A 26,417-nucleotide genomic window follows, 5' to 3' on the forward strand; every position below is an offset into this window, starting at 1 on the left:
TTGGAATATTTTTTTTTTTCTCTAAAGATTAATTTCAAGTGTTTTATAATCTATTTTATCCCAAAAAAAAAAAAACGTATTGTGTTAATAATGATTAACTAGTGGAAATGAAATTTAATAAAATAAATCAAATTAAAAACGTTTTTTTTTCTTTCGATTATGATAAAAGACGTTTATTTATTCATATTAAATAGTTCAATTTGGGGAAGGACGTGTTGACTCTCTCAGAAATTTTGGAGCTTTACTTTTCTTCGTGTCAAAAAAGATCTGATAATTTGTTAGTTTTTTTTTTCTTTTTTTTTTTTACACATATTTGGTTTCTAATATTGCAGCAAAATTCATGTCACGTCATATTTTTCGTGGATTAAATCATGGAATGTTATTGGTAGGTAAATAAATCAGGTATGTTTGTTTGTTTTTTCCAGCTATATTCTTGGATTAATAAATTTAGATTTTGTGGATATTTTTTTTAGAGTCCGCGTTGTTGAATCTCATGTAATGTTAGGAAAAAAAAAAAAAAAAAAAAAGAGGGTCGTGTCTCGCTTTCAAATTGGCTTGTGTTTCCGTGACCCAAAAAAAAAACGCATGATTGGTACATTTTTTCAAAGGAAATAATTGTTCAACAAATTTAGGTGGAAATATGATTATTCACTTGCTCGGTAGAAATGGAATATAAATTAGAAGAAGAAAAAAAATAAGGTGAGGGACTGGGAGAGACCCTTTTTCATATATTTTTCACGTATAATGGCTAAAAAAATCATAATTAATTTAAGGTGAGTTAGTCCACTAGCTCAATAGTCACCTTCATTTTGAAAATCAGCCCAAATTTGAATTTATTAAAAAAAAAAAAAAAAAATTGGCTACGTAAGCTACATAAACTATAAAAATTGTAAATTAGCCAACATTTGGTAAATACTTTGTAAATAGCCAACTTGCATACGTGGCAGTCTATTAACTACCTTTTTTACATGTTTGGCTGAATTAAATAAATATTTTATTAATCTATTAATAAGTTAACTTGACTATTTATAAGAAATTAACGAAAAGTGGGCTATATCCCAATTCACTATAACCGTGTGGCTATATAACTTAATAACAAAAAAAAAAATGGTCCACCTGATTTATCATGACACCGAAATTTCAAAATTACTCCGTATATATATTTCGTCTCACAATTAGCCCTCATCGATCTCTTCTATGAAAATCGCACTCAAGCCCTAAATTGCCTTGTGACCCACGCTCTAGTAGCGTTGTCGCTGCTCATCACTCTCGCTCCAATCGATCTTTTATCTCAAAATCACTCTCAAATCATAAATCACTCTCCCAACTTCTGATTGCTCGTCTGACTTCTCTAACGCAAACCTTTTTCGACGCTGCCTCTATTCCGGGTATCGGCAGCCGATTATATCCCTTGTTTGGACGATCCGAAGGCGATCAAGGCCTTGTCATCGCAAAGGCACATGGAGCACCGCGAGAGGCATTGTCCTCAATCGAGTCCATGGTGTTTGGTTTCAAATCTGTTGGGGTATAAAAACTCCAATTCCATGACTAAAGAACAGGGACATGATGAGATTCAAAGCTCTTGGGTACGGCGACGATGCCGCCGAAGTTGGACAAAGGTCTGATTTAGCGGCGAGATTGGAGCATCAGATCCGCGCAGATCTACTAGCACCACTAGATTTGCAGTATATTAATTAGCTAGAGGAGTAAATTAAATTAACTATTATCAGACTTCAACTCTTCTCTTTTGCACCTCTCATGCAACAACAACCACCACTAGTATGTTAAATTAAGTAAATAAAAATTTAAATCAATTTTGCAGTAAAATAAATTAACTTCGAAGTAAATTAAATTATTTACATATAAAATCAAATTAACCTCGCAGTGAATTAAATTACTTGAAAGAGTAAATTAAATTATATTTTCCACAAAGGTATAATTGTATCTGTGAAAATATATAAGTTTTTTTACTTAATAAAATAAAACTGGGGGTAAATTATTAAAAAGAAGTAGATGATGGATTAGTTACAAATTTTTAAAATAAATAAATTAATTATTAGCTTCGTAAAATATAATATATTATTAACATGAGCTGAGTGGTAATCATTGTGGCATAATAACTTTCGATCTCAGCATTAACAACCAAATAACTACTATAACCTTCAAAGAATGATAGTTACTGGCAAGATTTAATTTAAGTAAATAAATACATGTATAGGTATAGCTATGCTATTTTCCGAAATGATAAAATCATGCAAAATCGTAAAGAACCAAAAGCTAACAACTACAACCAATACCAATTATTTTTAAAGCCGAAGATAAATTATAGGTGTAGCTTAATCGTTATATCTTAGAATATGAAAGTCGTGTTTTTTTTTTTTTGCTCATATATTAATTATTAGGTAAGTGATTTGTCAATACTCAATACAGCTTAAGATAAAAATTGACTATTTTTTTTCTTTTTTGGTTGCGGACATGACAAAGTCAGCGTCGTTGTTGACGTAATACAGAATCTTTCAACTGCAAAAACCTTATAACTACTTGAGAAGCTACATGGCTATAACGATCAAGAATGTCAACGCAGTTTCTGCAAAGTATATTTAAATATAATAATTAACTTGGATTGTGTACAACCTATTCAGTTTAAAAATTAAAAAAAAAAAATTACAATTCGTATGTCTAAAGTAAGGTTTGAAATACCATTTTCGACCTCGATTCGAGTTTCCTTATTTACGAAAAATCGACAAATCGATTGAAAAAATGTGAAAAATAGCAATTAAAATACCGTTTCCGATGGAAAATCGACATGCAGGTGGAAAACCGAATAGAAATAATGTTACATAATATGTTATATATATGTATGTATTTTTTCCATTTTTAATTGAGATTTATGCCAACTCTATTTTATAGTCTTCAACATCTCATTGTTTTTGCACAAATATAATATCAAATACTCTCATTAATTTCAATCTCAACGTATTTGTACCCAATACATATATCTAGTTGTATAAATGTGTGTGTGTATATATATATATATATATATATATATATATTTATAACTTATATGAGACACATTTTTAATAACTTACTTTATAATAAGGGAAAATTGTACAAAATAGCCATTTGAAACTTATTGATTAGCAAAATAGACAAAGTTTCAACTTTTCAGCAAAATAGTCAAATTTACGTTTTCAAAAAAAATTTGACAGCCAAGATTAAAATTTTTGATGATTATTATAAATAATTTATCACTTTCAAAAAAATTAATCTTGGGGTCAAAATTTTTTTTTGAAACTAGATTACTGCACATTTTGGCTATTTCACTAAATTAAGACAAACTGTGACTATTTTGCAATTCATAATTTTAAATTGGCTATCTAGCTACGTCACCTTTTTAATAATCATAAATTTATTGTTTTAGTTTCCTTTTTATATGATTTTTATATTAAAATTATCGATTTACATGTTTTATATTAATATTGTATAAAATATAACATGATTGTAACTTGGTCTTGTGGTAAACACTTGCGTGCAAATTTTCTCTAACTTTTAATAAAACGACGACATTATAAAAAACGAAAAATGAAGAAATTCGGTGAAAAAGACGACGAATCAAAAAACATGCTCTACTTGGCTGTTTCTGCTCCGACAGCGGCGCTTTCGCCGGAATTAGCCAAAATTTAAAATCTTGGTCTAAAGTATTGCTATATATATGGTTGTTAATCCGAGATATGTTAATAACACGTGGACCAAAGTCTTTTATGTTGATCGTATCACATTCGTTGATTGTTGACTTGTTAATCAAAAGGACTGCCTAATTTACAGTAAATCTGATTAACTTTCACCGTTAATTTCCAGCTATCGTCGACAACTCCGCCGCTGTGATCTACTACGAATCTGTTCAAACCTGATCGGAGACCGAATACTCCGACTTAATTTTTACGCAGCCAATATAGAACAAAACAAACAACAATTAAAAAAATGAGCAATTAAATAATAAGAAACCAAATACCTATCGAATCAAATCCCTAACAAGAACCGATCGACAACTATTTCTAGCACCGAAAAATCTCCACAACACATGTCCGATGTCGATTCTGATGGCGGTCCGTGTTTTGCCTCGAACTCCATCGAGGAACAAGTGATCTCGTCGAACTCGACGCCGAGTTAATATATATTCACAGTAAATTAAATTAATCTCCACAGTCACCAACGCTTTGCCCGATTCTCCATTTTCAAGATTGATTACATTGCTTTCTAATTTTGTGGATTGTGCACTCTTTTGAAGTTAGTGCATCGATTTGTAGGATTCTCTCAAACATCTTGACTTAGAATAAGATCGATTCGATAGAAACATTTGTGTGGTCGTTGTTCTTAGCGCCAAATCTTTTCATCAAAGCTTCATGTGCAAGTTATCTGATCCATTTTTTTTTTGTGCGTGTAATATTTTACTTTTTCCACATTGATTCTCTAACATATGTATATTCATATCGGGCAGAGAATCATCTTCGTCCGGACCAAAAACAGCGCTACCTTGTTGCACAAGGCACGAGCTCGCCCGAGGAACGTGACAAGATCGTCAAAGAGTTCAGAGACGGTCTCACACAGGTTTTCTTTTTTGCTCATTATGTTGGTTATTATCAAGGATAGTCCCACATCGACTGGGTATTACGATCATGAGCTCTTTATAAGGCTTGTGGGTTACTCCTCTAATTACCAAGCTTGGTTTTATATGGAACCCCACACCTTTAAGATGGTATCAGAGCGGGGCCGATTCTCGGTTGTGGGCTACCTGATCGGGCCTATACTTCACGCTTCCAGTGCCTGTGCCGATGTGTGCCTGTGCCTGTGCGCGTGAGGGGGTGTATCAAGGATAGTCCCACATCGACTGGGTATTACGATCATGGACTCTTTATAAGGCTTGTGAGTTACTCCTCTAATTGCCAAGCTTGGTTTTAGATGGAACCCCACACCTTTAAGATGGTATCAGAGCGGGGCCCATATAAAATCAAGCTTGGTAATTAGAGGAGTAACCCACAAGCCTTATAAAGAGCCCATGATCGTAATACCCAGTCGATGTGGGACTATCCTTGATACACCCCCTCACGCGCACATGCACATGCACACATCGGCACAGGCACTGAAGCGTGAAGTATAGGCCCGATCAGGTAGCCCACAACCGAGAATCGACCCCGCTCTGATACCATCTTAAAGGTGTGGGTTTCTATCTAAAACCAAGCTTGGCAATTAGATGAGTAACCCACAAGCCTTATAAAGAGCCCAAGATCGTAATACCCAGTCGATGTGGGACTATCCTTGATACACCCCCTCACGTGCACAGGCAACAGGCACACATTGACACAGGCACTGGAAGCGTGAAGTATATGCCCGATCAAATAGTCCACAACCGAGAATGGGCCCCGCTCTGATACCATCTTAAAGGTGTGGGGTTCCATATAAAACCAAGCTTGGTAATTAGAGGAGTAACCCACAAGCCTTATAAAGAGCCCATGATTGTAATACCCAGTCGATGTGGGACTATCCTTGATAGTTATCTGACAATTTATTTATTTTATTTGAAATTAAGATAAATTTGGTCATCAATTATGACTTACCGGTGAAGCCGAAAGCAGCTGAGAACCAGATTATGAAGTTTATTTGCACAAAATTGGTAGGGCTGGCCGATTTGGAAGAAAGGGTAAGTCCAATCATAACATTAATTTTTTTTTTTTTTTGGTGTTATGGGGAGTTTCTAATTAGGGTCTTCACTTTTTTATTTTATTTTTGTATAAGTCATGTTATGTTGTAGGGCTGTGTTCAATTTTGTGTGTGGTCCGAAGAGATAGTGCTCTACTTTGAGAGCCCAGCAACTGAGGTATTTTTCATTATTAATTTGAAAAAAGTATTGTTATATGAAGAATATATTATGTATTTGCATATTCATGGTGTTTTGTTTTTTATCTTATTTTATTTTTAAGGTAAAAAACACCGAAGAAGACTTTGAGACTGCACAGAAGTAGGCAAGGGTTACTGTGAGCTTGAAAAAAAAAATGCTCTCATACAAGATATTCTTTTACAAGTAGATTGAGAGGGGTTTTTTTTTGTCGTTTTGATATGTTTAGTGTCGTTTTTATTTTCTTTTTGATACGTGAGATGGTGTGAACAGTCAGTTTATAATCTTCATGTTCTCAGAAATTGAAATGACATCATTGATCAAAACAAACTACACGGCAAAAGAAAATAGTGAATTTTTAGATAAAGTCAAAGATTGGTACTAATTCCCATTGCTGTTAAAAAATTCTCATGGCCGTGACCGAGGCTACGGGTTATAGAAATTAGAAACCAATTACGTACTCATATATCCCATGCTCGCATGCTTTGTGATTCATAATAATCATGATTGGTATGTTGAAAGTACATTCATAAGGGCATAGCTAAATCAATCCGGAAGATAAAATTGTTTAAGCAGTATTTTAATAAACGGGAAATGATTTTTAACACGATTTACGATTCGCCCGACTACCCAAAAAACAATAAACACCAAAAAACTTCATCCACGTGTCACTCATTGGGTGGATCGTGAGAAATCGTGAATCGTGATAAATAGCAACACTCTTTAATAAACGGATCGGAAAATGGATCGGGATTTTCCATAAAAAATAGTATTAATTAAGAATTCTCTGTAAAACATATCGATAATAATAGTATTTTAATTCCACAAAATATAAGACGGGATCAAGCGATCTTGTTTCTTGGACCGTATGTCTAACACTAAGAGATATTCTTAATAGTCTCCAAGTTAGTTAAATTACTCGATAAATAATATTTTGAATTATTTTTATTTTTATTTTTCGAAACAAATAAAAAAAAAATTGAAATACAACGTAGACAATTCAAGTTGTTTTGACTTTTGAGCTTGGAAACAACACTTTTAAAGTTCCAAAACCAAAACCAAAGTTTTAACCGGTTCTGTCATTTTTGAATTGTTGTAGTCTAAGTTATAAAGTTATAATACAATAACATCGGATATTGTGCTGGCATTACTCATCATAACTCATGCAGATTGCAGAGCAAAAAAAGAGAGGAAAATCCAAAAAAAAATTAAATGAGAAGAGATAAATGAATGGGAGATATAGCCAAACCAAGTCCACATGGCTTTCCTTTGGAGTTTGGTGTTAAATGGTCACAATTCTATCTAATTCCAATCCATGCCCAGAGTGATCGAGTCCTTCTGAAACGTAAATCCAATAATGAAAATAACAAGTACCAACAAAATATTAAAATAAAACATTCATTACATGCACACCACAAATTGACCATACATACTTGTTTGTGTATAATAAATACAAAAAACTACCACACCGTTGATAGTTAAGACAACATTATCAATCACAACTTACTAATAGTTTAGATATTTCCTTTCTTATATATAAAAAAAAAAAGTGCCAAAAATTAGAGGGGAGATCAAGAAAAGAAAGGAGCTCCAAAAACAAAGTACACAGATTAGATTCTTTCATTTCATATACACAAAGAACAAACTATGCTCTAAGAAATTGATAATGATAACCAATTGAAGGACCATCACTAAACCCTAGATATATACATATATATAATTCTTTCATAGTTAATTAGGTGACAAGGACGATTCAATCGGAGCATCATACTACTAATATATTTTATTCTCCTTTCATAAAACATGAGACCTCAAACGTGAAATTTGTGCTAAAAATTAGAGCGGAGATATCAAAAACGAAAGAACACAAATGGGATATTCATTCATATTCACAAGGTAAACTATGTTCTAAAAAAAAAAAAAAACTTGATAATAACAAACCAATTTAACGATCGACCATCACAAAACCCTAGATAACAATATACATACAAATATTAAAATTAAAAATATAAAAAAAATTCTCCTAATTAACAAGTAAATCAGCGTTATCAGTGGCGTCGTTGTATAGGCACAAAACCTTGCACTTGACGACGCTGTTTCCGACGAAGAATCCCGGAGCCACCATGACTCTGACCCCGGACGGAATTATTGCCGACCGCCGAGACTTATCCGCCACGTCATCCATGTACCCGGGGTCAAACTCCGCGCCGGGCTCCACCCGGAAGAGGTCAACGGCGGGTCTTGCTGAGTTGGCGAGGAGGTGGAGGAGCCACGTGGCCTTGGCGGCGGCGAAGAAGGCCTGAAGCAGCGGCTCCGGCCAGGCTCGGTTCCAGCCCAGCATTCCGACGATATCGCTCATTTTCCGATCGCAGAATCCGCTGAACTCCTCGCTGAAGTGGCGGGTCCCACGCGAGAGGACCTCCTCCCACGTCAGCGACCGGAGCGCCGAGAACGCCGACCGGAGAGATTCCCTTCTCGCCGCGGGGTCCAATACTCGCCGCGCTCCGCCGCGGCGAAACTCCGGCGACTCGAAGTCCTCGAACAGCGCGCCGGCGAGGAGGGCCTCGAGGCAGACGGAGGTCCTCTCGCCGCCGGCGTAGGGGCGGAGGAGAGCGGAGAGGCGATTGGAAACCCTGGCTCCGACGTGGCGGAGCTGACCGGACATCGACCGAGCTAGGGTTTTGACCGCGGCGCGGGATTCCGATACGGCGGAGAGGAACTCGTCGGCGTACGGGGAGGATGAGATTTCGGCGGCGGCGACGGCGGAGGAGGAGGAGGAGAATTCGTTGAGGCCGGATCTGAGGGAGTGGCAGTACCGTTCGAGCTTGTCGAGCTTCTTCTCGAGGTCCGCCGTGGATCGTCGGAGACGAGAAGCTTCTAGAACCGCTTCGTCTCTCTTCCTGGTGGCTTGGATCAGCTTCTGAGAGAGCTCCGTCGCCGCCGATTTCCATTGGCGGTGCTGGTGAATGTCCTCTTTCTCCGGTCTCGGGACTTCCGGCGCCGGTTTGGGGCTCCGGCGAGTGAGGGACGAGATCAGCGATTTGAAGATTCCGTTGGGACTTCCGGCGGAGAGAAACGACGACTTGTTGTTGTTGTTGTTGGCGTTGGAGTTGTCGAGAGGCACGACGGAGATTTTCTCTCGGGAATAATTAGGTCGGCATTTGTTGCAGGAGACCCACGCGCCGTCGCGCTTGTTGGCGGAGGACGCGCGTGCGCTCTTTCTCGTTGCGTCTGAGTGCAACGGCGTCGGATTGTGGTGGTGATGTTTCTGAGGAGTCGGAGTCGAGTCTTTTTCTTCTTCTTCTTCTTCTTGTTCGTGCTCTTGAATCTACACACACAGACACATAAACAAAAATACACTTCATTCTAATAACAATTACAGTATATCTATATGTGTATGTATAGAGAGAGAAAGAGAGTGTGTGTGTAGTAGTTACTGGAGTGAAATGAGAGGGCTGAGGAATCGGAGGGGATTTGGAGGACGACAAAGAAGACGGTGAAGACGAATGAGGAGCCATTTTTTTTTTGTGTCTCTGATCTTTTCTTTTTGGATTCTGTTTTTTATGTGACGTTCCTTTACATTTTACTATTTATATTGTCATTTTATATTCATGTGTATTTATTTTCGTCAACTGTCGCCAGGTACACGGCTGTGATCGGTCTTTTTTATTTAAGCTTTTTTTTTTTTTTTTTTTTTAATTTTTATAGAGAACTCATAGATCCATATTAATGATCTAAATTAATTTTTATCAATTGACTTTGATGTTTGATCAAGTGGGGTAGTCGAGTCACACTTGGGACACGTCTACCATATTTATTTTTTACTCTATTTGATTGAATTATAGTAAAATTTAGTATTACCATATACTATATATTTTTCTTAGATCCGCGGTTCTAGATCCAGTCGAATGCGCTTTCTCCGGGCACTAGATTCGTTTTTTTTTTTATGATTTATGGTTTTTCTTTGGTTAATTAATATAATGGTGTTTCGTTTGAGATTTGTTGTTGTATCTATACGTTTTAATTAAGGGTCTTTTGTTCATAAGAAAGATGGAATTTTTATGTTGAAGTTTTGGTCATACAGATCATTAAACATTGTCCTTTCTTTGCAATGGGTGGTACTCGGGACATCGGATGATTAAATTTATCAATTAAACTTCGAAATATTTTTTACTTCTATTGGAAACTTATGTTATACAATTTTATTATAGTTTTAAATTTTGTGGTCTTACTTTTCTTTATGAAAAGAGTTTGATATTGTATTTATGGGTATTATACTTGTCTTTTAATTGAGATCCTATTGCTACCTAAAAAAAAGAGAATCTTATTTTTGGGTATCATACGACGAACTTTACCCTTGCAATTATTGAATTTTGCAATACTAATACTCAATTATTCACACTTACCACCTCCTTCAGTTTTTTCTTTTTGTAATGGATTTACGTAGCTCTTTACGAGGAGCTTCAAAAGGTAAAAAGTAAAAAAGGCGGCGTTGAAATCTTTTGAAAAAGTTTTTTTATTTATTTATTTTTATTTTTAAACTTGCTTTTCTTACCAAATAGGGTTTGTACTATTGGGTTTAATTTAATATTTTTCATATATTATTTGCACGGACCAATTTAATATCCATATCTGTGGTCCTCTTCATTAAACGCAGACTCATCGACGAATCAAAGTTCGCCCCTTTAGTGATCTTTTTGTTATCTATAATTCAAGTCTCTCCTTTATAAAATTATTGAAAACATTTTTATTAATTCAGAATTGAAGACAATTTCATGTTTTTTTTTTCTTTTTACCAATTATTAATAAACCAACAAATCCTATGCAGTGTGGTTGTTGTTGTTCAAAGAAATTCCTATGCAGTGGTTATATATTAAACACATGGGAACATAAAATAAATATTAATATAATGCTGGATCATAGCAAGTGGGATTCTAATTTATATATAATAACTACTAGGAATTCGGATTTTATACAAGTGCACACACACATAATATTGACAGACAAAACTAGTACAATAATTATCTCGCGAAAAACACTTGGTTTCGAGTTCACAGTCCTAAGAATTCCGAGTGTCTAAAAAAAATTATCTCTAAAATACAGACGAATCTAGTAAAAGAGTGGAAGTAAACGAGAGTGCTGAACAGTAGATGAAGTTTATGAGAGTGCTAGTGTGTGTGTGAAAAATGTATCGTCCCTTATTCAACGACCTCCTTTTTTATTTATAGAAGTTTTGCATCAATAGCCGTTCTCAGGACGTGCATAATGGGTGGTTATTCCTCGTCTGTTCGGCATATAACCGTTGATATGTGCGTTTTAATTTAGTTTTGAATTTGTATACAAGTGTTTATATTTGTTTTGCCTAGTCTTTAACCTATCAGCTTCTTTTTTTTCGAAGTTCTTTCAGTTCTCGGTGCATCCGAGCTATAGCTCGGACCGTGTAAATTATATGAGTAACACATAATATATATATATATATATATATATATATATATATATTAATGAAAGAAAAAGAGTTTAGGAAGCTGATGACTTTGATTTCCTATATATAAATCTTTTAAGAAATCTTCAATGTGGCTCATAAAAACATTATAACAACCATTGATTGGACATATACTCATGTTCAAACGTGTGGTATATAAATTGCAGGTTGAGCTTTCATTATATTGCCACTATTGATGCATAATAATGTGAGCATAATTAATGATCAATTCACTATTAATTTAGCACAAAAAACTAGAATATACTTACCTGACACAGAGCATTGATTATGGTTTGAACCGAAATGTCCATTTAGAATGATGTTTTTATTAATATCAATCTTTAATATATAGCTGCCGAGTCCTATATATAGGAGGTATATATTGTATCAATTTTGAGGATGAAGATGAACCATTTTATTTTGAGCTATACATTTAAATTTATTCCTATTGTAGCATAAATATTTTGCAAAAAAATGTATTAAACAGTCTTGCGTAATTTACTCTTGCATGTGCATGTATATGTAGTATATATATACATGGCAGTGATAGAAATGGTCATATTGCATTAAGTTTTTATTTTATATTATCATTTTGCGGTTAAACACGTTACCACAAATCACTATCAAGTCCTACAAAATCGTGGATAAACAGAATTGATAATAAATAAATGTATCTTTATTGAGCTAAGCTATTGTTTTAAAACAATTTGGTAACGTTTACAGTGACAACTCTTGAGAAAGCGAAGCAAAGCTAAATGGACCTTTCATTATATTTATTAGTCCAAAATATTTACCAAAATTAATGTGCTCAGTCTCAGAGACCTGCAGAGGCATTTTTTTTTTTTTTTTTTTTTTTTTTTTTTTCGTTTGTTCTTTTGAGAGTACAGTTTAAAAATAAAGTTATGGCAGTAGTGAGAAGAGAAGAGAAAAGAAGAGATGACTTTGTAAAAGTAAGAAGTACTTAAAACTGAGCCTTGAATATATTGAAAAGTCCAAGAATAAGGCTTAAAGTGTAAATAAAGCCAAGGAAAAAAAAAGATTATTGCATTGCATGCATATTTATATATTATAATGACATATTCACATAGTAATATGTTTTATATGTGAATATGTTTTACGATTAATATCATGAACAAATTTTTTGGAAATAAAAGACAAGCATTAGATAAGATAGATTTGAATTAGGATGAATTGATGAGATGATTTTACGTTCTTTGGTTAATATTCTTATGATATAAACCCTGATCAAACAACAAACAACCTAAAAAACATAAATAATATGGAGGGTAATGAAATTGAGAAAGATCGAGAAGGTGATATATAAATTTGACCCGTGAAAGAGTAAGAAAAAGAGAGTCAATCAGAGGAGTCAGAGAAATGCATTAATGAGATAAGAGAACGTATGTATGTTTTTAGTTGGCATGTATTTATGGCTCTCTCTCTCTCTCTCTCTCTCTCTCTCAATTCGAATTCCCCAACGACTCACATTTATTACAGTAGAGGAAGATAGATTTGGTTTTTTTTTTTTTTTTTTCTCTCTCAAACTCTCACACGGTGGAACTAAAACACGGAAAAGACCAACAAGCAGAAAAAGAGTCCACTGTATGACTAAGAGAGAGAGAGAGAGAGAGAGAGTTCTTGTCTCGGGGCATGTGAGTGTAATAAATGATGACAATGAGAGACTGGTCTTCCATATGAGAAGTGGTCCAAAAAAATACAGTATATGTATGCGTGTACACACGAGGAGCCATATACTAGTCATTCTAATTTCTAGCTCCCAATAGACTCGAAAATTGTATTTAGGTATAAAATTATACTCATATCATACTAACCCTCTATATGTGATTATGTTTGATGAATTCTTACCAAAAAGCTCAGTTTATTTATTTATTTTTATTTTTATATATAAATAAAGAACTTTAATGTAACAATGCTGATCAATAAATTAGTAAGCAATGACCGGTCACTATTTATTCAATTCATGTCATGTAACTCTATCGAGCATAATTGTGTTATTCCCATAATTGGTTTGAGATTAATGGTTAACGTGTCCCTACTATCTCTAGGAAAGTCACATATGGCGTTTGTTGCAATGACACAATCGAGATTCGATACCTTACATGTCGTATCGCATCGTCTATTTTCATTCATATTTTTTATGGTACGACGAGGATCGTTTAACATATAAAATGCCTATGAATCGGACGTGAAAGTCTATCTCTTACATGGTTTATCGTCATCGTCTTTTTTCATTCATACTCGACTCTTCTTCTTATGTCATATTTTCCTACAAAACAAACATTGTCTCGTCTTCGGTATACGTATAGCCGTTCACTTGATATGAATCATTTATATAAATATACAAACCATGGAATGAAATTTGTGAACTAGCTATAATATAATAATATATAAATATATTAGTAATTCCATGATCCATCAGATGCTTTTGTCCCTACACAATATCCATGCACCTCTCTCTGTCTGTCACTACCCATCGAGCTGGGTATGGTTATATATGTATATATATATATATATTATATAAATTTGTATGTGTGTGTGTGATGATTATGATCTTTTGGCTTTGTCCAACTTCTTTTTAAAAATTAATAATTATACAACATTTAGCCATATATAGAAACAATATAGCAAAATTCCTCGAAGATTTTTAATCTAACTTTTCAACTGTGGACCCTTGAGAGATCTATGGTTGATTTGCTCCTTGGATCTCGAATTTTTATTCAAATTTGTGACCAATCTGTAAAAAATTATTTAAGTTGATTGGGTAAACAATAAATAATCAAAGTAGAATAAGGTATTAAAAAAAAAGAACTGGTTAAAAAACAATTTTTTATTAAAAAAAATAAAGAACTGCGTACAACAACAAATAATCAAAATAATTATGACCTACCTTGTTTTTCGTTCTTTCCTTTTGAGTTTTAGGGAAATTATCGGTATCTGTGTATCCATGTGTGTAATATTCTAAATGAAGTTTGATTAATTTGTTTTTAGTGATAATATATCTTAGGGCACATCACAACTCACGAAATATATAGACAATATGATGACTTACTTCATTGGTTTTGAAACAAAAAGAAGCTAAATACATGTGTATAAGATACGTGTTGTAAATAGAGTTTAAAATATAGTAAACTACAAAATGGTATAATTGTTTGGATTTAATCATGTGTATTCTATACATGCTGTATTTTACAATTAGTTGTATTATTGGAGTTAATCTTAATTACTCTAAAAATAGTGGTAATTGTATAAATATAAAATAATATCGATTGTGTCAATAATAACTTGGATAAGGTATAAATTTATATAATTTTAAAAAGAGAGTGTATTAATTTGCATAATGAATAAGTGAGAGTATTATGCAACACCACCATAAGAGGTTAACCCACTGTAAGAGTTTAGTGCATACATATATTACAGTGTTTGTGTGAGATATGGATTTGGTGTTTATTGTACTTCAGATTTGAGACTTGGCATACTAAAAATTATGAACAATTTAATTTTCTTTTTTAGAAAGAACATTAGCGACGTTAAAAGGAGTTGCTGTTGGGATAATAATGTGTGTAATATATATATTTTGCAGAATTGAAAATGAGAGTATTATATTGCAGAAAAATAAAAAATGACGGTTTTATTTTGTAGTTTAAAATATCTATATATGTATCAAGGTTTTGTATTCATATGTCGTATGTGGTCGAGGTTATATATATACACAAACGTGAGTGTCAAATAATAAGATAGTCAAATTTAAGGTTCATGCATGGTGTTACTGTTATATCATTAGGTATATATGGGTTTTATGAAAGGAACAATAGTTAAAAATCATATAATATATGCATGTGATGTGATGTGGACATGCAAAAACAGCAATCCTAGTCAATAGCGATCTTGCAGACATTCTGAGAGAGAAAGTTGATCTCTTTTTTTTTTTTTTTTTTTTTTTTTTTTTTTTTTTTAAATAGATCCATATAATAAAACACATAGAAACGACAATGTGTCATTCTAAAGTTGATTCCTGCGATTATCTTTTCGCTCCTACTCACTAAGCACACTAAACAACGTATACGTATTTGTCATCTGGATTTTGATATAAATAAAATTCTGACTGATTAATATTTCTACCGGATGGTTAGTTAATGATTGATAATTTGCTACACAACCATGTTCTCCTTTGGTTGGTTAACTGATATATAATAACAAATGATTGATTCGTCTTATAATCCACATATATATTTTTATGTCGTTTTAACAATTTGGAAACGACAACGTGTGGTTCTCATCAATCGAGCAACGCATCCTTACTTGCATTTGACGTTAACAACGAAGTGTGTTTAATTATGATATATATATATATATATATATATTTTATATATATATATATATATATATATATTTTAAGGTGGAAGGTGTATTTTGAAAACGAATAGTTCGTGAAGTATGATTCTTGTTAGCCCTGACTAAACATTATTTTTTTTTTTTTTTCTCTCTATTGTACTTCAATTTTTAATAAATCATTCTCCATTTTTCACTATTCTCGAAAAGTTTAAAACATGAAGAAATTTTTTTAAAAATGTATTAAAGCCTTTCAAACCAAACCAAACACGATAATTATAGGAGAACATGATTCTTTGGGAATTGATCATATCACAATACTTCAAACCAGCCGTACTTTTTCCCAAAGAAATGAAACAACTTCATTTTTCTAGCTTACATCAATAATTATATCGACAGCACAACTTACAAAAAAAAAAAAAAAAAAAAAAAAAAAACTCTCCCAAGAAATGGACTTTCCACGGTTAAATAAAGAGCACGAGCTGCTGAAGTAGTTTTCGTAAAACTGAGAAGCTCTAAGCAGTGACTAAACCAATTCAATGATCAATGAAACTTGGCAAAGCTGTTTTCTCATCTCACTCGTTCTCAGTGACATCTCCGACACACGTTTGATAAACTCTTAGCACAAGGGTCAGTTTTTTATTTTATTTTTTATGATGTAATAATCTATCAATAAATTGAAGGAAAACTCATATACTAATAGTATTCCCAGAATCAACATGTTATCAGATTATTAAGGATTAAAAGAATACCTGGATCCATCTTGGTCGATCACCACTTGATACGGAAAATTTTTTGATGATCGGTGGTAGGACGAACACGAGCCGGGTGGTAGGTGGTCTTCCTCAACCAAATCGCCTTAGCTCCTCTATGGGACCGTCGTCACTCTTCCAGATGGGGAGAAGAGAAACTGTGTTATGATTTGGTGTATTGGGGACCATAACCAATAGGCCTTTATATAGTGCTTAATAGGGTTCCCATAATCCCCTTATTAGGCAATATTAGTATCTACTCAATTAATTCCATATTTAATTAGAAATCAATGGGCATCCAAAATTAGACCACAGAATGTCAACCCATTAATTCAAATAGCAAAATATAATTGAATTAATATATGTTGCCCAATATAGAATATTTGACAGAATTTTCTTACAATCTCCCACTTGGGCTACATATGATTCCTGAATCAATTATATCACAATTTCTTTAGGCGCGCTTCCGTATGCTATTTATACTTTGATTTCTCTTTAATCAATCTGGTCCATTTCATATATCAATAATGGAATTATCGCAATTTTTATCACATTCAGTTGTGACTAAACCACGACAATCACCATATTAGTATACTACATGACATAGATCAAATATGGATGAGTAGCATGGAAATTTTGAGCAATGTGGTCTCAAATCAGCGTCAATTTCCAACTGATCCTTCTTTAGTCTTTAGTGAGATCATTTCTTTATGCAATATAATATCGCAAGTTTTAGAATTCAGGACAATGATAAAAAAAAAAATCAACTTTATTCTGCAGAAATCATCAATCAAAACATGAATACAGAACACATAGTACACAAAACAATACTCCCACTAAACCAAGGTATTATCTAGAATAACGCCCATATGAGCAGTGTGCTCATGAAACACCTTAGGCGTTAAACCTTTAGTCAATGGGTCTGCCAGCATAAAATCGGTTCCTATGTGTTCTATAGAAATTTGTCCATCCTGAACTCTCTCCTTCACAACTAGAAACTTGATGTCGATGAACTTTGACTTCGTCGAGCTACTGTTGTTATTGGAGTAAAGAACCGCAGATTTGTTGTCACAATAAATCTTCAATGGCCTGTCAATGCCATCTACAACTCGCAATCTAGTGACAAAATTCCGCAGCCAAATTCCGTGGTTGGATGCCTCAAAACAAGCTATGAACTCCGCTGCCATGGTTGAAGAAGCTACAAGTCTCTGTTTAGCAGACTTCCACGAAATAGCTCCTCATGCCAACATAAAAACATAGCCTGATGTGGAGCGCTTGCTGTCTTGACATCCAGCAAAATCAGAATCAGAGAAACCTACGACCTCCAAACTCTCTGATTTCCGATAAGTGAGCATATAGTCTTTTGTTCGTCTTAGATAACGCATCACACGTTTTGCTGCCTTCCAATGTTGCAAACCTGGATCACTCAAATATCTACCAAGGACACCCACGATGAATGCAATGTCGGGACGAGTGCAAACTTGAGCGTACATAAGACTCCCAACAATTGAGGCATAAGGAATCTTTTGCATCTCATTTCTTTCAAGATCATTACTGGGACATTGTTTGAGACTGAATTTGTCTCCTTTAGATATGGGTGTATCTCCTGACTTACAATCTTTCATGCCGAATCTGCTAAGCACTTTGTCAATATAGCTCTTTTGTGATAATCCAAGAACACCTTGAGAACGATCTCTTAGTATCTTGATTCCTAATACAAAAGAAGCTTCGCCAAGATCTTTCATTTCGAAATTCTTCGTCAGAAATTTCTTGGTTTCATGTAGCAAACCAATGTCACTACTAGCGAGCAGAATGTCATCGACATATAAAACCAGGAAGATGTATTTACTCCCACTGAACTTTTGGTATACACAATCATCAACAATATTTGCCTCGAAACCGTATGAAGTAATAACCTGATGAAACTTGAGATACCATTGCCGGGATGCCTGTTTAAGTCCGTAGATGGATTTTTTTAACTTGCAAACCATAGACTTTGGATTTCCTGACACAAAGTTTTCTGGCTGAGTCATATAAATTGTCTCTTCAATGTCTCCATTGAGAAACGCAGTCTTTACATCCATCTGATGTAGCTCTAAATCAAAATGAGCTACTAGTGCCATAATAGTCCTAAAAGAGTCTTTCGATGAAACCGGAGAGAAAGTCTCTTTATAGTCTATGCCTTCCTTTTGAGTGAAGCCTTTGGCGACTAGACGAGCCTTATACCTTTCAACATTACCCTTTGAATCCAACTTGGTTTTAAATATCCATTTACAACCAATTGGTTTCGCACCTTCAGGTAAGTCAATAAGGTCCCAAACGTCATTGTCTTCCATGGATTTCATCTCATCTTTCATGGCATCGATCCACTGTTGAGATTTAGAAGAACGCATGGCTTGATGGAAGTTGATTGGATCATCTTCTGTCAGACCAATGCCATCCTCATGTTCTTGAAGAAAAACGATATAATCATCAGAAATCGCACTTCTTCTCTCTCTAGTGGATCTCCTTAATGGCACTTCTTGAGGTTGTTGAGTTTGTTCTATGGGCGGGTCTTGAGGAAGAATCTCAATGTTGTCTTGGTTAGGGACAACGTTGGGAGTGATATCTTCAACTATGTCTTGAACGGTAAGAGGTATAATATCTTGAATATCGATAGTTGAAGATTCTTCTTCAAAGACAACGCTCCTAGTATTTTCTTCTCCCCCAAACTCAATATCCTCAAGGAATCTGGCATTTCCCGTTTCGAAAAAAGATCTGGATGTGGGATTGTAAAACTTGAAACCACGTGAACGTTCGGCATAACCAACAAAATAACAGCTAACCGTTCTTGAGTCCAACTTTGCTTCATGTGGCCTATAAGGCCTAGCTTCAGCTGGACAACCCCAAATGTGTAAGTGCCTGATGCTTGGTCTTTTGTTAGTCCAAAGCTCATAAGGGGTTTTGGTAACTGCTTTACTTGGTACTCGATTCAGGACATAAATCGCTGTCTTCAACGCTTCTCCCCAAAGAGTCTCTAGTAAAGAAGAATGACTAATCATACTCCTTACCATGTCCTTAAGAGTTCGGTTTCGTCGCTCGGCAACACCATTCATGCTAGGTTTCCCTGGCATTGTGTATTGCGGAACAATTCCACATTCATCGAGGAAAAGGGCGAAGGGTCCTGGACGTTGTTCACCAGATCCGTCATACCTGCCATAGTATTCACCACCACGATCGGATTTGACAGCCTTAATTTTCTTTCCAAGTTGAAGTTCGACTTCAGCCTTGTAAGACTTGAAAACATCCAATGATTGTGACTTTTCGTGTATCAAATATAGGTAACCATATCGAGAATAATCGTCTATGAACGTAATAAAATACCGTTGTCCATTCCAAGCAGCTGTAGGGAATGGACCACATATATCAGTATGTATTAGTTCAAGAACATCCGTAGCTCTATTGGCACCCAATTTTCTAGAATTAGTTTGTTTCCCCTTGATGCACTCAATGCAGACTTGGAAGTCTGTCAAATCTAGGGGTTCAAGAATTCCATCTGATACAAGCCTCTGAATTCTCTGTTTAGAGATATGACATAAACGCTTGTGCCATAAAGTGGCAGAATTCTCATTTAATTTTCGTTTCGTACCATGCGAGCTTGTACTTAATATTTCATTGTTAGAACTAACAGTATCAAGCAGGTATAAATTATCAATTAAAGAACCGGAACCTAAGAAATTTGAATTTTGATGGAGACTAATTTTATTATTTCCAAATGAACAAGAGAAACCAGATTTGTCCAACATAGAAACAGAAACCAAATTCCGTCTAAAAGACGGTACAACAAAAGTCTCAAATAAATCCAAATTAAGACCAGTCTTTAAAAGCAATCTAAATGTTCCTATAGCCTCCACAGCAATTTTATTGCCATCGCCCACAAAGATGAATCTTTCATCATCACTTGGCAGTCGGCTCCACAGGCAACCCTGCATGGATACGCTTACGTGAGTAGTAGCACCAGAATCTACCCACCAAGTATCCTTAGGTACGAAAGCCAAATTAATTTCAGAACAAACTAAAGTTAGAGTCTTGTGAGATTTTTCTAGATTGGCAGTGGAATTTTTGTCCCTAATGGTGACATCCATATTCATGGAGTCGAGGGTGATCTTTTTCTTTGTCCTACTTAGCATTTGGTTGTCGTTGATTTGAGTAGGGATGGAGGCGATAGATGAAACTAGATCAACGAACAAAACAAAAAAAAATATGTGCTCACATTAGTACTTAATTAAATCAATAAACCATCTCAAGCTACCTAGCACAATATTAATTCCTAGTCTTTGGACAGAGAAATTAATTGTAATTGGTACACTCAATGCATTGATCAAATACTGATAATAAGTTCTGTCAAACTATAAAATGTCTTTGGACTAATCATAGTTCACATGAATGATACTTTATAATTATCACGTATTTATCATTGCAAGCGCGTTGTTATTCGGCCAAAATATGTCTTCCTTTGGGCCGAGCATAATTCGCATGAATAATTTCGCACAAAAATCTATACGTATAATTTTAATTAAATTAATTTTCCACAACAGAGGCTACTTTGGCAACATATTGTTTGAATCAACTCAATTAAAATATACCAGATAAACTTAAATTGATGGTTCAATTTGATTTTAAAAATCATATAACTAAAGATGTATACTTAGCATTTAGTTATATAAAAAAAACAGACTAATAAATAAATACGCTTTCCTGATATACAAACTGAAAAGTCGTATGCGTTATATGTCTATTTCAGATTTTGGACATAGAAAAAAAAAAAACGTTCCTTAATATTTGAACATTTATTTTATTTCTATTAATAGAAAAGCCAATTAAAGCAAAAAAAGGATTCTTCACAGCATACTAATGACTCTTTATAGATAACCGTAGCAACCAAAAGCCCAAATTTTTTTTTTTTTAAAGTCTGCAATACTTGTATACGGCAAGAGCAAAAAAGATTCTTGAAAACTAAGTAAATGCTCTTTATTAGTCTGGATCCACGGTAATTACAAAGAGAAAGGGACCAAGGATATGTAAAGATCCTGATATATCAAAGCATATAATATTGCTATGCTAATAACAGCAGCAATAAAAGCAAAATAAAAAAAATAAACCAAAGAAACAACTCTTGATTTTGTGAGATACCATAGCAGCAAAAAAAAAAAGCCAAAGAAAAAAAAAAAGTTTTGACATTCATGTATTTATATTATTCCATAGATAGCAAAACCAGTAAAGGTCAATTAATGCTTTTAATGGTAGCGAAGGAAAAACAAACAAGAAAAGAAAAAAAACTTCTCCAGAGCATATGAACATATGAACAGATTCAACGAGGTGCAAGATATTGTTTATCAACCAGGTATTTTTTATCAACAATCGTCAATAAATAAAACTTAATATATATGCAATAAAAATGATGGATAAAACAAAACGCATGTGCAAGAATTGCAATCTTTATCCATAATTTCAGAACGATTAAAAAAGGTATACAAAAGAATTTTAATCTTTCAATCTGAGACCTAATAGAAGCAATTCTAAAACACAGACATATTGAAGAAAACAATCCTAATAATCTAACAAACGATGTTTGCTCTGATACCACTTGAAGGAAAACTCATATACTAATAGTATTCCCAGAATCAACATGTTATCAGATTATTAAGGATTAAAAGAATACCTGGATCCATCTTGGTCGATCACCACTTGATACGGAAAATTTTTTGATGATCGGTGGTAGGACGAACACGAGCCGGGTGGTAGGTGGTCTTCCTCAACCAAATCGCCTTAGCTCCTCTATGGGACCGTCGTCACTCTTCCAGATGGGGAGAAGAGAAACTGTGTTATGATTTGGTGTATTGGGGACCATAACCAATAGGCCTTTATATAGTGCTTAATAGAGTTCCCATAATCCCCTTATTAGGCAATATTAGTATCTACTCAATTAATTCCATATTTAATTAGAAATCAATGGGCATCCAAAATTAGACCACAGAATGTCAACCCATTAATTCAAATAGCAAAATATAATTGAATTAATATATGTTGCCCAATATAGAATATTTGACAGAATTTTCTTACATAAATTAGTAAGCAATTTTATGCTCCAATCGTCGGCATAATCAGTTACTACATTTCGTTTAATTCATAGCATTGTGTCCCTCAAACTCAATAAAATGGATCATAAAAAATAATTATGCTCTATTATATAATGCAACAAATTTTCTCTCTCCCAAACTTCCAGGAAACTTATAAATTTTGTATTTGTTAAAATGCCACAACTCGACCTCTTACATGGTGTTGAATATTCTTTATTTATTTATCGAGTCAAAACGTATGTCGTTTTAGTTAGCCAAAGCGCATGTCGTTTTAGTTTGCCAAAAATCACGTCGTTGGTTCGGCTTCTGATCACTTTGTCAAATCCCCAAACTACTTCTGAAAGCGAAAAAGCCAAACTTCCGATTCCTAGAGCGAGAGAGTACGCCGATCTCTCCTTCTCTCTATGCATACGCATAGATACTTATATACATACACATATACACACACATATATATAGATTTCATTATTTTAATTATAATTTCTCTGAAGATTCATCAATGGCGTGGAACGTTTTCAAGTTCTGTACAGCCCTGAGAGCTCTGGGCTCGATTATGATCTTCTTCGTCCTAGGGATCGTTGCTCTGAGCTACTACGTCGTCGTTTTGGCCAACTACGGACCGTCTCTCTTCTTCGGAGGCTTCGATTCCCTCATTTCCTTCCTTGTTCTGCTCTTGTTTCATTTCCTGGTAATCTCGAATTTAGCTTCATTAACTTCACCGTTTTAGTTTTAGTTTTTGTTGATCTAACTTAAGTTTAGCTATTCGCATGTTGAATTTCTGTATTTCCAATGATCTAAAACAAAAGATTGAGCTCTTGTGCTTCTCGTGATAACTCATTTAAATTGTAAGAAATTGATGGATTACTGTTTTTTTAAGTTCAAATTACTTTAATCTATAAGAAAACAAAAACGCAAGCTTAGACTTTCTGTGAATTTCGTTATTTCCAATAGTTAAGTTTGGAAAATTCAGTCGCTTTATCGTTTCTCAGCATCAAAACTAGGATTGAACTGTTGTGCTTTTCTTGATAACTCCTTTAAATCATGAATTATATAAGAAATTGATGGATTTTATGTGGCTGAAGTTCAATTTTGAATGTAAAAAAAAAAAGAAAAAAAAAATGCAAGCTCAGATTTTGTTTTCGAATTTCGGTGTTTCCGATAGTCGAGTTTAAAAAAATTTCTCAGCACCAAAACAAGGATTGAGCTCTAGCGCTTCTCGTGATAACTCATTTGAATTCTAAACAAGTAAACGGAAAAACAAAGTTGTTTTAAGTTCAATCACTTGAATCTGAAAGAAGAAGAAAAAAAAAACGCAAGCTTAGATTTTCTGCGATTTTCGGTGTTTCTAATAGTTAAAAAAATGATAAATTGTTTGTGTGGTTTAAGAGTTCAACCACTTATGTGTAAATAATAGATGAAATGCAAGCTTAGATGCTTATTTTTGGTTCATATTTTTTATTGTATAGTTAGTGATGCTTTTGTGGAGCTACTTATCTGTCGTTGTTACCGATCCCGGCGGTGTTCCTCCGAACTGGACTCCATTGGTGGACGAAGAAATAGGCGAGTCTGATTCTCTGATGCGATCTTCGTCGGAGTATAGCGATCCCATTTTCGACTCAAACCGGTCAAGAGATGATTCGAATCGGCAAAGGGTTCGTTTCTGTCGCAAATGCAACCACTTCAAGCCGCCTCGCTCCCACCATTGTTCTGTCTGTGAGTCCATTTTTTTTTCCTTATCGGATTTGGTGGCTTTGAGTGATTCTCGCAAGTAAAGTTTTTGTGATTTTTTTTTTTTTTTTTTTTTTAAGGTGGGAGGTGTATATTGAAAATGGATCATCACTGTGTTTGGGTCGTCAATTGCGTTGGAGCGTTGAATTACAAGTACTTCCTTCTTTTCTTGGTATGATTTGGGTTTTTTTATCGGTCACAACTCGAGTCCAGTGAGAGACAGAATAGGCGTCTATCTTTTAATTTTGTGAACTATCTACATTTACATTCTTTGTCTCAGTTTCGGACATATTAGATAAAAAAAAAGCAGTCTTTTTTCATACATGATCGTAAAGAAGATCAAATTCGCTAAGAGTTATATATATATATATATATATATATATATATATATATAATATTATATGCAGATATACACACTTCTTGAGACCGTTCTTGTGACTATATCGTTATTGCCACATTTCATTGCATTTTTTACTGAGGGCGAGATTCCCGGGACACCTGGCACTCTTGCAGCCACTTTCATAACAGCAAGTAAGTCCCGGGATTGACCGATACAGTGTCTCTTCATATTCCATTTCTTTGCTCGCATGTTAATTTGCGTTTTTGCGATCTTAGTTTTGAATTTCGCGTTTGCGTTGAGCGTGGTGGGGTTTCTGATCATGCACTTGTCCTTGGTGGGAGCGAACACTACCACGATCGAGGTCAGTGTTTTGCTTTTCCTGTTCTTTGGTAACATAGATTCCTAGTTATTCAATTCAAGGATTAAAATTACCGATACCGATAGTCTGATTTTTTACTACCGGCACGACCGGTAAATCATAGTTGGTTGAAATAGTGATACTACCAATTTTATAGATCAGAATCTACTGAAATAACTATCACCGACGGGTAATACTTAAAATAATACAATTTAAAAAGAAAACTTGTCAATAACTAAATACTACCTATTTATAATTAATGTTTATGTTTCTTGAATTATAAGAAGTTGCAAGTAGAAATATCGAGGAGCTTATCAATAAATATATTGTTTTTTTTTTAATAAAACTTAAAAAAAAAATTGGAAAATGTTTATGACCAGCGTAAATTGAAGAAATCAGATAAATTAAATGCCACTGAGATATACTGACCATATTTTAAAACCCCTGGTTCAATCTATTTGTTTAGGCATATGAGAAGAAAGCAACTCCTAAATGGCCTTATGACCTCGGCCGGAAGAAAAACTTCAAACAGGTTTGTAACTTTCAAACCCCCTTTTGATATGGCACCAATTCGATTGGATGATTATGAATCTTTTTTTTTTCTTCTGGATCAGGTTTTTGGTACAGACAAGAAATACTGGTTCATCCCAAAATATTCAGAAGAAGATTTGAGCCGTATATCGGCACTTCGGGGACTTGAATATCCGACGAACCCTGAACTCAATGCGTTGCAGCCATTATGGCCTCTAAAGTCTGAATCCGAGCAATGATTCAAAGTTTGTTTCCTCGGATTCTCTCCGAGAGAGCGACAGAGACAAGGTTAGAGAGGAGGGAAATCAATTGGGAATTTGATGAAAGTTTTGGCCCCGCATGGTAAATTAGTTTTTACCATCGATGAATTATAATGTCTATTTTTTCTTTGTATTACATTATTTTTTGGAAACTTTTAAATTAATTTTATAAATAGTTGTGTAATATCTAAAAGTTTAGTTAAACAACAATTAGGCAAATTAAATGTGTAAAATGTTTATTTAAGTCGTTGAAACTTGAGAGAAGACTAAAGAATATACATACCATTCTTACACGAGCCTTAGTTTTTACTCCTAAAATCGCCTTTGATTACGTTTTTGTTGTTTTATGATTTTATATTCCGAGCAAAAATGAAACTTGGAGGTGTATTTTATGTCGTTATAAAACATATCTCTAGCTTCTATATTATTTAGAAAAATAAGAAAGGCAAAAGCGTTGTCAAACTTAAGAGACAGCAAAGTTATTAATGTAGACTAAGATACATTAGCTTTTTATAATAAATTTCTCATTCATTTAATGTACATTGTTGCCTTTTTATTCCTGTAACTTTATATATGTCAGTATAACAAATTTTCAACTTTTATTT

General features: G+C 34.3%; 2 protein-coding genes across 2 annotated transcripts; one reads left to right on the top strand and one right to left on the bottom strand.

Moving 5' to 3' along the window:
* Window positions 1–7,756: 7,756 nt before the first annotated feature.
* LOC149405876 (cyclin-dependent kinase-like protein) lies at window positions 7,757–9,526 on the bottom strand. The gene is made up of 2 exons (XM_089601889.1): window positions 9,331–9,526; window positions 7,757–9,221 (listed from the first exon to the last, which is right to left on the bottom strand). Exons 1-2 carry the CDS (start codon window positions 9,409–9,411, stop codon window positions 7,917–7,919), a joined length of 1,386 nt encoding a protein of 461 aa, XP_089458015.1. The 5' UTR covers window positions 9,412–9,526; the 3' UTR covers window positions 7,757–7,916.
* A 13,404-nt stretch (window positions 9,527–22,930) lies between these two features.
* LOC149405877 (putative protein S-acyltransferase 14) lies at window positions 22,931–25,976 on the top strand. The gene is made up of 7 exons (XM_089630447.1): window positions 22,931–23,283; window positions 24,062–24,308; window positions 24,404–24,495; window positions 24,731–24,854; window positions 24,939–25,024; window positions 25,488–25,553; window positions 25,636–25,976. Exons 1-7 carry the CDS (start codon window positions 23,095–23,097, stop codon window positions 25,789–25,791), a joined length of 960 nt encoding a protein of 319 aa, XP_089486573.1. The 5' UTR covers window positions 22,931–23,094; the 3' UTR covers window positions 25,792–25,976.
* Window positions 25,977–26,417: the final 441 nt, after the last annotated feature.

This window comes from Urtica dioica, chromosome 2, assembly GCF_054948205.1.
Source record: "Urtica dioica subsp. dioica isolate 48M chromosome 2, U.dioica_male_clone48M_v1_H2, whole genome shotgun sequence".
Classification (NCBI taxonomy): Eukaryota; Viridiplantae; Streptophyta; class Magnoliopsida; order Rosales; family Urticaceae; genus Urtica; species Urtica dioica.